The sequence below is a fragment of the Geotrypetes seraphini genome, chromosome 7 (genome assembly GCF_902459505.1).
Source record: "Geotrypetes seraphini chromosome 7, aGeoSer1.1, whole genome shotgun sequence".
NCBI lineage: Eukaryota > Metazoa > Chordata > Amphibia > Gymnophiona > Dermophiidae > Geotrypetes > Geotrypetes seraphini.
In genome coordinates, this window is record NC_047090.1 from 95,441,663 (window position 1) to 95,454,843 (window position 13,181).

The 13,181-nt window shown below is 40.8% G+C and overlaps 1 protein-coding gene across 2 annotated transcripts in view; it reads left to right on the plus strand.

The window, feature by feature from the left end:
* Nucleotides 1–13,181, plus strand: part of LOC117364015 (protein farnesyltransferase subunit beta-like) — a 146,174-nt gene that overhangs the window by 72,743 nt on the left and 60,250 nt on the right. For both annotated transcript variants that reach the window (XM_033952728.1, XM_033952729.1), the window contains 3 exons: nucleotides 504–595; nucleotides 5,147–5,293; nucleotides 11,119–11,202. In XM_033952728.1, the coding sequence (XP_033808619.1) occupies nucleotides 504–595; nucleotides 5,147–5,293; nucleotides 11,119–11,202 (323 nt within the window). The remainder of the gene's footprint in view (nucleotides 1–503; nucleotides 596–5,146; nucleotides 5,294–11,118; nucleotides 11,203–13,181) is intronic.

Sequence of the window (13,181 nt, forward strand, 5' to 3'; positions counted from 1 at the left end):
TCTTTTTTTTTTTTGAATGCCATTTTATCTTGCTCTTTATATTAATGGCCAGGGTTGGATGTATTCATGTACTTTGTTTAATCCAGGGATCTCAAAGTCCCTCCTTGAGGGCCACGATCAAGTCGGGTTTTCAGGAATCCCCCAATGACTATGCATTGAAAGCAGTGCATGCACATAGATCTCATGCATATTCATTGGGGAAATCCTGAAAACCCGACTGGATTCCGGCCCTCAAGGAGGGACTTTGAGACCCCTGGTTTAATCTATTACAAGTTGCTAAAGAAACTAAGATTAAAAATGAATTTTATATTTCCCCTTTTCACTTTTTTTTTGTATTGCAGATCAGATATTTCTTTGCAAACATTACAGGTTATGCAACTAAAACAATTTGGCATCTTTTTCACTTAAAGCTTTCACAGTCCAGAAGCTGTGATGTGATAAACATGGCATTGTGAGTTTAACTGATTTGTTGGGATTCTCTCTTTTTTTTTTTTTTTCCTTAGTGTCTAGATGCCAGCCGTCCCTGGTTATGCTACTGGATCTTGCACAGTTTACAGCTACTAGATGAGCCTGTCCCAGTATCTCTAGCTTCTGAGTAAGACTTGTTCTTTGCATCGTTTCAGTTTTACTCTGTAGTCCCTCCATGTTTAATTTATGCTACAATTCTAATTTTTATTTTTTATTTTTAGGAGGGCTTTTTTAGGAGGGCTTCATTTAAATGTATGCTTCAGAATATATGATAGTTCAAAGTCCTTAATATTTTGGGGTAGAAGAATGTAATAAAGTGCCATACCTATCCATTAGTCTTTCCCTTAGCACATGGAACAATGAAGATTCAGATCTAGGCTTGGGCAACCTGATTTTAAAGCAAACATGGCTATTTAAGTAGTTCAGTTTAGTTGCAGTGTTTACTTTATCTCTTTAAAAAAAAAATAAAAGCTTTCCATATATATTAACAATTACTGATATATTCCATCTAAGAGGAATGGATATCACAAAATATTTTGAAAGGAAATCACAAAACACCGCTTAGTTAGAAGCTGCCTTTGTCCTGAAGTAAATATCTTGTTTTCTATGTACTCCATATGTTTTCCTTTCTTGTTTTAACTCAACCTAAATTTAGAAATTTAGTACAAGAGATTTGTTCAAGAATAAATTTTATGTGCCATCTGCTGAATGTGAATAAAAGCCTTAGGAGAGCCTTTATTGATCAGTAAGCAAGAACAAAACTGTGTAGCTTTGAGGTGGTAAAGAAGTGTCAAGCCATAGTTTTAGGCAATGTTCCTCCAAGGTGTGCAGCTGCATAGCCAAATACCTCTTTTCACAACCCTGCACAGTAGTTCTGGGCTGCTTCACACCCAAGAACAGCACTGCCCCACCTCCCTCCTACCACCATCTTGGCCGCTGCTGCTGCTTCTACAAACAAGCAACAGCAGTAGAAAAATAGCCTGCCTCACTCTTCCGTGGGACTGCACCGGCAGCCTCTGTATGCTCGGTGGCTGGCTGTGCCCCGGAACCGGAAAATGACATTGGAGAGGCAGAGCCAGCAATTTCAGCAATTGACCTGGGGTATGCAACAGCCAGCTACAAACAACTTCCAAAGGCCAAATGGGTTGTGACTGTTTGCACGGTGGGATGGAGGGGGGGGGGGGCAGTGCTGCACTGCTCAGAGAACTTGGCCACTGGAATTTCCTCTAGGACCCATTCTTTTTTTGCACCTGTAACACCTTGAAAATGTTTTGAGTTGCTTCAAGGCTTGCTCACTTTTTTTTTTTACTGTAAACCTGTGTTTTTAGGGCATCGATTCGGTAGATGTAGCTTAAGATTCCATAATTTTCTAAGCTCATATTTTGTAGCAAACATTTCCAAGGAACACTGTTATGAAGGAGCCCTGACTGGGTGGTAGTCAAAAAGCATGGAAAATTAAAGTTGAGTAAAAGAAGAAAAAAAATGAAGTAAGAATCCACTCCAGTTTTTATAAGCTTTCAATATACACGGAGTTATTTGGGGTTATTTGGATAGAAAGGGGGAGAAGAGGCAGATGCTATATAGAAGATGGGAGAAAAAGCACACATTTTGAGGGAAGAAACAAAGGAGGGAGAAAAGAAAGGAGAGATATAGGGGGTAAACACTGTATAGATGGGAGAAAGAGGGCAGAGTTAATGAAAGATTGGGAATAAGGGGAAGTAAAATAGGAGAGCCAGGGTGAGGGAAAGAATGGAAAACTACAGGTATTCCATAAAAAAGAAGGAACTTGAAGACTAGATAGTAAGAATGAGTTAAATCTGGACATAGAGGTAGTTGATCTAAGAACATAAGACTATAGACTGCTTAAGCAATGTGATTGCTTTGTTTGTTTAGACTTTAAAAATTGTAGAACAAATTTTGTTAGATACCTTCTGCCATTTTACTTTTTGGCAATTTAATTTACTACCCTCCTGCCAGATGCCATTGGTTATTGTTTTGCTAGTCCCTTAATGTCTCTTCTATATAAAGTTATTAACTTGTCTTTCCTGACTTCTTTTGAGATTGTTCTTTTTGGAGCCCAGGATTTTTGTAGACATTTTGGACTGAATTCTTTAATCGGTGCTTAAAGTTAGGCACCTATCGCATGTCAATCACACTTAGGCCCTAAGTACAGAATCGTTCTTAGCAGAGCCTGACTTAAAACTTTGGCGCCTTTAATGTAGGCTAGGGTTTTATAGGTGCCTATGTCCTTTAGAGAATCACGCCTACTGGCGCCTAAGTCACTCTCTACCCCTAAATATGCCTACTATGGTATTAGGTACCGCTAAGCACCATGCAATAGGCACCTATCTTTTGTAGAATCTCATTTAAGAAGATAGGCACCTATCTCCCAATATTTATTTTTTTAATTGAAGCCAATTTACTAATTAAGTTAGGGACTTTTTTAGGCACCTCTTCTAGAATTTCCCCCTTTTGAGTAGTATTGCTGCAGTAACTTGGTAATCACAAACCAACAAAAAACATTTTTTTCTTGGTGCCTTGGGTTTTTTGACCTGTTCCTGGGGTTATTTGGGGCACTGATTCAGAAAATTGCATTGGATAGGGAAAGGGGAAAGGAACTGGGACCTTATGCCACTTTTTTGGGGGGGTTACTTACAGGTACTTCAGACATTTTCCCCTATCCATTCCAATAGGCTCACAGTCTGTCTAATGTACCTGGGGTAGTAGAGGATTAAGTGACTTGCCCAGGGTCACTAGGAGGAGTTTGAACCCACAATCTCAGAGTGCTGAGACTATAGCTCTAACCACTATGCCACACTCTAGTTTTTTAAATATAGTTTAATTGATTAATTTTTTTACCGCTATTTAAAAGATCTCTACTACAGAATTAGGATGCAATAACAAGCTTTCTCTTTTGAATGGGAAATTTATGTATTTAAATTACCCACTTTTTTTGTGTGTATAATGACCTTTGTTTCACAACTATTCATTCACAGTGGTACCTTGGATTACGAGCATAATCCGTTCCAGGAGCATGCTCGTAATCCAAAATGCTCGTTTATCAAAGCGAGTTTCCCCATAGGAAATAATGGAAACTCGCTTTGATACGTTCCCCCCCCCCCCATGAGAACCGGCATTGCTCCCCCCGAAGGCCCCCCCTGCGATCCGGCACCCTCCAACCCGCGATCCGCCACCACCCCCCGCCACGATTGGGTACCCCCCCGCCGCGATCCGGCACCCCCCCCCCCCCCCGACACGATTGGGCCCCCCCGCCACTTCTTACCGTCATCTGGGCACCGACACCAGCATGTCCTGTGCGTTGGTGCCGGTGCCCGAAGATCGGCCTCCTCTTCTGCTGGACCTTGAGCATCTGCGCATGCTCAAGGCCTGCGAGTTCACGTTCTCTCTGAGATAGAACTTCCTTTCCTATAATGCACACTGGCATAAAAATGACAAAATCACTGACAAAATCACTTCATATATTAGATAACTATGTGCTAAACATGATTTCCTTAGACTGCATACATTTGTATTTCAAAGGTTTCTCAACCTGATCTGTTTAAAACAGTTGCACATAGATTTAAATTCTAACGGGTTTTTGAACTTTGTCTTCTGTTACCTGGTTTGTGTTTTTGCGTACAAGTTAGCAGATATGAGTGTGTTTACATATTTCCAACTGTAGTTTTACATCGAAAACATTGGATTATAAAAGGTAAGTAACTTAACTATATAATAGTTATGATCGTAAAGGAAGTGTGTGTGTATATTCCCATTGATATTATTTCATTATTGCAGATCAAACACCGTGCTTTTGGTATATAATAAAGTAGATTTTCATGTTGTACACTTTTCTTTTAATTTTTAATATGTTTCCTTCATGCTTGAAAGATACTAATTTAAACACTACATTAAAATATCCTGATTTTTTAATGGGTGAGCAAAGTGAAGTGTGGTATATAGCACATGTTCTGTATCTCAAAAACTAGAGCTGATAGGAGAAAACTGGTGTCATTTTTGGAATTAGCCAGTCAAATATACCCAGAAACGGTTCATAGACAAAATCGCGCGAGACAACGGCGCGCCGACAACTGAGCGCAAGGTTGACGGCGCGCCAAAGAAAAGCACTATTTTAAAGGGTTCCGATGGGGGGGTGTTGGTGGGGAACCCCCCCTATTTTACTTAACAGACATCGCGCTGGCGTTGTGGGGGGTTTGGGGGGTTGTAACCCCCCTCATTATACTTGAAACCAAACTTTTTGCCTGTTTTTTAGGGAAAAAGTTCAGTTTTAAGTATAATGTGGGGGGTTACAACCCCCCAAACCCCCCACAACGCCAGCGCAATGTCTGTTAAGTAAAGTGGGGGTTCCCCCCCCACACCCCCCGTCGGAGCCCTTTAAAATAGTGCTTTTCTTCGGCGCACCATCAACCTTGCGCTCAGTTGTTGGCGCGCCGTTGTCTTGCGCGATTTAGTCCCATCACTCCCAGAAACAGGTCTAACATTTGAGGCACTAAAATGAGTGTTGGATAGTGTTATCCACAGTACTTTGTGTTTTTCTTCTACTCCACCTGTTTTTTGTTATTAGCCCTTCAGAGAGATCCCATGAAGTTTCTTCAGAACTCCAAAGTGTACTTTCCACATGAAACCTCTTGATATGTCATCTCCTTCTTTTTCTGGCTAGTGTATGTCAGTTTTTGGCCCGTTGTCAGGGCCCTGGTGGTGGTTTTGGAGGAGGACCTGGACAATACCCTCATCTGGCTCCTACTTATGCTGCTGTCAATGCTCTCTGCTCCCTAGGCACAGAAGAAGCTTTTAATGTCATCAACAGGTAATTTAAATTTAAGGACAGTACAAAACAAGGAATTTTTCTATCCGTTAGTTGGTAGTGATTGATTCATGTGTAGAATGAAAATCCTGAGAAATTTTACATAATTGACGTTTGCTTTCAAACCATAATTCGTTATTGGATGAATGATTGCATAGCACCTATGGTACCTTGTTGGGTGGTAACATTTCATAACCTTATAATAATTGTGCTAATATAAAATAAATGTAAACCTTGAGAGCATATATAATGCTGTAAGAGAACATAAGACTAGCCTTACTGGGTCAAACTAATGGTCCATGTAGTCCAGTATCCCATCTTCATGGAGGCCAATCCAAGTCACAAGTACCTGGTAAAAACCCAAATAGTAGCAGCATTCCATGCTACCGTCTCATGTTTATCACAACAGCAGACTATGGACTTTTCCTCCAGGAATTTGTCCAAACCTTTTTTAAAACCAGCTATGTTAATTGTTCTTATCACATCCTCTGGCAATGAATTTTAGAGCTTAACTATTCTCTGAGTGAAAAAATATTTTCTCCTATTGGTTTTAAAATTATTACTCTGTAACTTCGTGTCCCCTAGTTTTTGTAAATCTTGATGCAGTAAAAAATCGATCCACTTGTACCCATTCTACTCCACTCAGGATTTTGTAGACTTCAATCATATCTCCCCTCAGACGACTCTTTTCCAAGCTAAAGAGCCCTAACCGTTTTAGTCTTTCCTCATACGATAGGAGTTCCATCCCCTTTATCATCAGAGAACCAAGACTTACCAAGCTCTCCTCACAATACTGTTAATTGTGGTATTTTTGCAGGATATTAGTAATATCCTGCAAGAACAGTTGGCGTTTGTGTTAGCACCAAACAATTAACAATGCCAGAACATAAGATGCATGCTAATGAGAGTAAATGTTGTTCTTCTCTTATTGAACAATTGAAAGGAAAACCATTTTTCCATTGTAGCAAGTTCAGTGTTGAGAAGAACCAGCAGGAATCGCTTCCATAGTCTGAATTTGTGCACTAAATCCCAGATCTAATTGATTTCTAATCCACCAGATCCCCAAAAGGATTCAAAGCAGATCACAAAATAAAAAAACCAGCAATATCCAGGGAAATACAAGACACAAAAAAAAGCATAATTTAGAAAGCTAAATATTTAGCATTCTGGTACATTTTTAAATGACAAGGAAATAAGAGCCTTGTGTTGTATCCTTTCCTAAATAATTCCAGATATGAGCAACCTGACTTGAAAGAGAACTATTCATAATCTTTGTATAGTATAACATAAACCATCCACTGGTGGAAAATGAAGCAATAGTATATTTTTAGAGCAAATTATTCATTGTCATAGGGAAAGATAAACACTAAAGACCATATTCTGTAAACAGCTCCATAAATTAGGCGCTAGTAGGTACCTTGATCGCACCTACCAGTGCCTACCTTAATGGCTTTAATCAGCATGGTAATTTAACTGCTTCATTTAAAACCAATTAAAAATGTTAAATTTTTTTTTTTTTTTTTTTTTAAATAGGCGCTTGCTTGGTTAGGTGCCCAATTCATACCTACAGCATGGCGGCTAGCAGCACCTAAGGTCAAAATAGACTTGGTTAGGGGCACAGATGACCTTGGGCGCTGCTAGGCCAATTCTTTAAAAGAAGAAACATTAGGCACCGGTAATGTAGGCCTTTAGAACCCTGGTCTGCTTTACCAGCGTCTGAGTTTTTTCTTAGGTGCTAGGAGGTGCAGTTCTGTTAATGGTGCCTAAGTGTGATTGATATGTGACTGGCACCCTTTTTCTAGGTGCCATTTACAGAATTCAGGCCTAAATATTCAGCTGCAATTCCCCTAAAGCTCCTGTAAATGTAAATAAGGTAAGCCAATTTAAATTCAATACAAGCTTGAGCTTGAAGCCAGTGTAATTTGACTCGGAAGAGGTCACTCTTTTCATGTTAATTTTAATATAAGCTTAACATACTTATTTTTTTTCAATTCCCATTGATATCTGAATCAAGAGCATTAAAATCTTAGGTGGGGAAGAATCAGAATTGAATTAAAATACGATACGAAAAGCTTCTTAATGAAAGAAAAATCTAATCAATTGCAAGTGATATAGTTTTTTAAAAAACTTTTTGTTTGTTTGTTTATTTTATAATCATATTTCTAGTACAATGTGTGTAGTAGTCCTGAACGCTAGGGTTATGTCCCTGAAACCCGTAAGTTGATTGCAGAACGATGTCGTACATCTTTCAACTCCACCTCCTTGGGGTCCCTTGCCCTTGTAGCTTGCTTGCATCCCTAATTTATCAGAACTTTGAGCAAAAGTTATTTGGCTCCATTTGGACTTTATCGGGAGCCAGCTGCATTTTCTCACCCCGTCGCAGTGCGAGAATTAAAGGGGGTTGATACTTAATCCAACATCTGTCTGACTGGTAGTCCAAAGAAGATTGTGGAGTTAATTTGAGGCAGAAATCTTCTCCAGTATGTAGCTGCAGTTCTGAGTTGAAGCAGACTGGAACCTCATGGCACAGTGAGTAAGGCTATGGGGGAAATCGGCTGGGATCTGAATTTTGCAGTTTTGAGAGTTTCTGGGGCCAGTTATAAGATACCCCTTCTCCTAAAAAGCTATTTTTTTTAATTTAAAAAAAAAAAAATTTTTAGTTTGGCTTTCACAGATTGTTTTTGGTGCCAAAATTGGTACCACGGAGGCCATTTTCCCAATTTTTATTTTAAAAATCTTTATCTGCCTCCAGGGAAGAGATCCTGCAGGAGCCCTCAGACAGTGAGTTGGCAAAGCATTGACACACAGTCTCCACAGAGGCCAAGAGGAGACACATTTGCGTCCCTGCAGGGGTCCTTTGGACAGTCAGGGGAGGGCTTTACTCCAGATTTTGTAAGTCTTACATGGAGTGCCTATTTAAATTGTCAGGGCCCTCCCACATTTTCTGGAGATGCATCAGGGGGTGGAACATTTGGGAGTTCTCTCTGAGTACCCTCTTGCCAGCATTAGACTTAGCCCAGGACCTAGAGATCCAGTCGGAGAAGGACTGGGATGATTATGGATCTGATTCCATGCCTTTACTGTCTAGGGAGCTGCTTCTCTCCTGGAAAATGTTTGTTCTCAGTGTGAGACTGGTGGTCAAGAGGCTGTGGTGTCCCTAGACCAAGGGGGAGGAACTTATAGTGCAAGACAGCATTGCTCCCAGGCATTATTATGGATATGCAGTGGGAATTCAAATTGGAACCCCTGTATTCCTCAACTTCACAGTGTTCAGTTGTGAGTGGCTCCATAGCTCAGACAATGTTCTTTCCCTTGCATTTGGACATCACTAAGCTAATTACAGAATACTGGGAGGTTCCGAAGGGCTCTCTGTGGGTAGCTAAGACCATGTCCAAACTCTATTCAATGGCTCCTGATTCCCAGCAGATGTTTGTACAGCCTAAGGTGGATTCGCTAGTAGCACAAGTCACCAAGCGGACTTCTTACCCAGTGAAGGAGGTGTGATGTTAAGACACACAGGTTCGCAAGGTGAATGTGATCCTTAATAGTCAATTAGAAGCCTTAGCTCTAGAAATTAAGGTTGCCACCATGGCCTCATTTGTTGCGCATGCTTGCCACACTTGGCTCAGTCATCTTCTAGCGTTGGATGATGAGGATAACTCCAATATGGTACTGTCGGGAGTAAATTATATAGCAGATGCTATTTATGACATTATTAGAGTCATGAGCAAAGTTTCCGCTTATTTCATCTCCATCCGCAGAATGCTCTATATCGTGCAATGGGCGGGAGATTCAGTTTAGAGAATGACATGGGGACAAATTTGTCCCTGTCCCCGCAGGAACTCAATTTCCCCGTCCCCGTGAGTTTTGTCGCTATCACTATCCTTCCCTTGCCCCATTCCTGTAAGCTTTGCCTTAACTGCACAAGGCTCGAACACTTATGATTTTAAAGTGTTTGAGGCTTGTGCAGATGAAGATAGAGCTTGCAGGAATGGGTCAAGAACAGGAAAAGAACGCGCAGGGACGGGATGGGAAAATGAGTTCCTGTGGGGACGGGGAAAAATTTGTCCCCGTGTCATTCTCTAATTCAGCTCTTTATCCATTCATAGTTAAGATTTTGCCTCTTCTTCCTGCTCTTCCTCTCCACCTCCCAGTCTTCATTCTCCCTTTTTTCACCTCCTACTTTTGCTACTAGCTTTCTAGCTTCCACCCTTCAACCTTCTCACTTAACCATTTACCTTCTTTATCTCAATTTTTTGCTCATCTGTTCCCTCTCTTTCACTCATTCCCTACACCCCCATTTCTAACCCTATATACTCATCTCTGATCCTCAGCTGTCATTCGTCTTTCTCTGCCTTGCTTCCATTCTGTCACTCATTCCCTCTTAGTGCAGCCCTTTATCCTCTCTTACTCCCTGCTTAGTTTCCTATATCTCTTTTACCTCCTTCCTAGCCCCTTCATTTTCACAGACTTTCACAAACTTGTTCCATGACTCATTCTCTCAACCTTCAGTTTCACACTATCTTTTCATTCCCTGCCTCAAATGCCTCATCTCACTTAACTTGCCTTTACTCGTATCTCTACTTCCCACCATCTCAAAGTCCCCACAGAATCTTGATCCTGAAAATCATTAGAGGGGAGGAGACAGTTGGAATCTAGAAGGTTCCCTTCTGTAACACCACCACTGCACCAGGCTCATCTCTTCTCTGTCTTGCTCTCCAGGCTCCTCCTCTCAATTAAATCTCAACTCGCGTTTACTGGGCGAGACTGACCTGGAGAGTGCAGTCATGGGAAGATGCAGAATGCAGCATCTGTAATCCAAACTGGTGGCTACAGTGATTTATGGTGGCAGAACAGATAAGGATGCAGAGGTGTCACTGTCAGTTTTTTAGGGGAGGGGTTGGGGGGTGATATTGGAAGGTGGAGAATAGAAGACCTACAGCATTTCCAGGTGGGGTTGCGATTACCAGTAATCATTTGAGGGTGACGGAGAAACAGAAATAAGGATCAGTAATGGGGGTTTCAAGTACCTGTCTCCCTGGTTCTCCACTCTCCCCAGCCTGTAGGCAGACATAGGACTCCTTTTACAAAGCTGAGATAACAGTTTTAGTACGTGCTAAATTGCCGCACACACTAGACGCTAACGCCAGCACTGAGCCGGCGTTAGTTGGCAATTCTGTGTGCGCTAAAAACGTTATTGCAGCTTTGTAAAAGGAGCCCATAGTATTAAGGAAATCATGAGCTTGCTGTGTCAAATTTTTGGCAACGTGTATCTTAGCTCTTGAGGACAGACCAGTGTCCAGACAGACTGCTCTATAATGTTGTGGAATTGTTTCTACATTTTAAGTGTTATTCTTTAAATATGGAACTACATTTCCTATGAACATTAAAAGAATATGATGGATTGGACTGTGTTCAAATGTTCTGGCCAGATTAGGTAGGGCTTGCACTTAGTATATATTCAGTCTGGCCCTTAGAGAGGAAAGTCAACAATTGTTGCAGACTGCTTCCTGATGGTACACAAAGGCTTGAATTTGCCTTCTAGCCCTCTGGGAGCAGAGGCAAAAAATGTTGAACACAAAATATGCCATGACCCATTTCTTATGGAATTTAGTTGCTAATATGGATTGCACTTTTCCATCCTCTGGTGACGTATGGCATTCAGTTGCATGAATAATTACTATCTTATTTCACACTAACTACTATTTGAAAAGCGCGTTGTGACCCTGCTTTGACAAAACTGCTGCATAACCAAAAATGACTTTCTTGGCTTTGTACCACTGTATCATTTTGTCCAAAATCTTTTTTTTTTTTTAATTGTATTTCAGGGAAAAGCTATTGGAATTTTTATACTCTCTTAAGCAACCAGATGGCTCTTTCATCATGCATATGGGTGGTGAAATGGATGTCAGGTTGGTTCTGATTTGTGGATTTTGTTTATATAAACACAAAATACAGTTTATTTTGTTCTTTCATATGTATGTTATCTTCCATTGTAAGGTTTTTGTCTTTGATCTATGCAGTGCCATTTCTTGTTTCTTTCCCAGTGAAGACCATGGCTTTACATGAGTTTCTGAAACCTATTATTAGGTAGATGTCAATCCTAAGAGATGACAAAGTAATATATCAGTCCAGATGCAGAGTGCCAGATTACTTGGCTGCTTGTAAGAAATCTTTATAAAAATGTCACCTGGCACCTAGGACAACAAGATGCATAAATGTCACCAAAAGTCCTTTTACTAAGCTGAGAAGGGGAGAGGAATTGCTGCTTTCCCTTACAGATGTGACATCTCAAGCAGAAGGAAATTCCACCCCAGGAAGTAGTAGTTCTTAAGACACCAGGGATGAGAGGTCCTGCAAGAGAGAGCCATCAAAGGATGAGCATGCCTCAAAATGGGAGTTTTATCCTAAAACACTGAAGACCTCGGTGCAAGGAAAATCAGTGCATAAGGCAGGTTCTACACAGCATTCCCTGCTGGCACACAAGGTGGGCATCTACAGTACAGAAGAAGTCAGCACTAAAAGAACTTGGAGCACAGATGAATTTTTCAAGGAAAATGCAAAGCATGACTCCTCATCAGATAGGTGTTCTACAGAAGCAGTTGTTTAAAGAACACATTCAACTCCTAGTTTATAAATAAGGCACTGACTCCAAAGGCAGGTAACTCCTTTCCTGGGCTGCCCTTAGGAGGGTCATTGCCTCATATTTTGCCTATAGAAGGTATGAGAGAAAATGTGTAGATGTCTGAACATTTTTCATAGACTTTACAAAGCCTGTGCCTGCTAAAGAACCAGTAAGATCAGTGCTGGAGGTTTTTAAGAGGGAACTCTACCCTCACCATTTCATCAGGCAGATGAAAGAAAACTGTTTGCCAATACATCATTCTGGAGAACTTTCTCACATGATGGACATTTGGAGACCTTATATCTAACCAGTGGAGATCATACAAGGTCTGGCAAGTTTGCAAACTCATTCTAGAAAAAGTGCTACATACCTCATTGCTGAATATCATTATAGTCACCTTCAAAGTACTCCGCTTGGGAAGCTATGCACCAATGACAATGCCTAGTCCACACTTCAAAGCAATTTTGGAACTCTTTTTCTGGAACGCCCATCAGAGCTGTCGTCATATTACCTTTGATGTCCTGAATGTCATCAAAATGCCTTCCTTTCAATATTTCCTTTCTCTTTGGGTAAAGAAAAAAGTCATTATGGGCCAGATCAAGTGAATAGGGAGGTTATTCCAATACAGTTATTTGTTTTCTGGCTAAAAACTCCCTCACAGACAGTGCCATGTGAGCTGGTGCGTTGTCATGATGCAAGAGCCATGAGTTGTTGATGAAAAGTTCAGGTCGTTTTCATCTAACTTTTTCATGCAGCCTTTTCAGCACTTCCAATAAACTTGATTAATTGTTTGTCCAGTTGATAACAAATTCAAAATGAACAATCCGTCTGATACCAAAAAAGGTTAGCAACATTGTTGTGACTTGATTTGGCCTGGCAGAACTTTTTTGGTGGTGGAGAACTGACTGACTTCCATTGTGCACTTTGACGCTTTGTTTCAGGGTCATATTGGTACACCCATGTTTCATAACCAGTGATAACACGGCCCAAAACATCATCTTGCCTCTCCAAAAGGTCTTGGCAAACTTCGACTCTCTTTTGCTTTTGTTCATCGATGAGCTTCTTCTGGACCATTTTTGCACACATCTTTCTCATTCCAAGATTTTCAGTTAAGATTTTCCTAACTTTCTCTATCAATGGTCTTCTATGCTTCTCGCAGCTGATGATTTTGATACACAATCTGAAAAATTTTTGCAATGCTTTCGTCAGTTCTGCTCGTTACTGGCCGCCCTGACATCTCTTCATCAATGACTCTCTCCTCTCAGA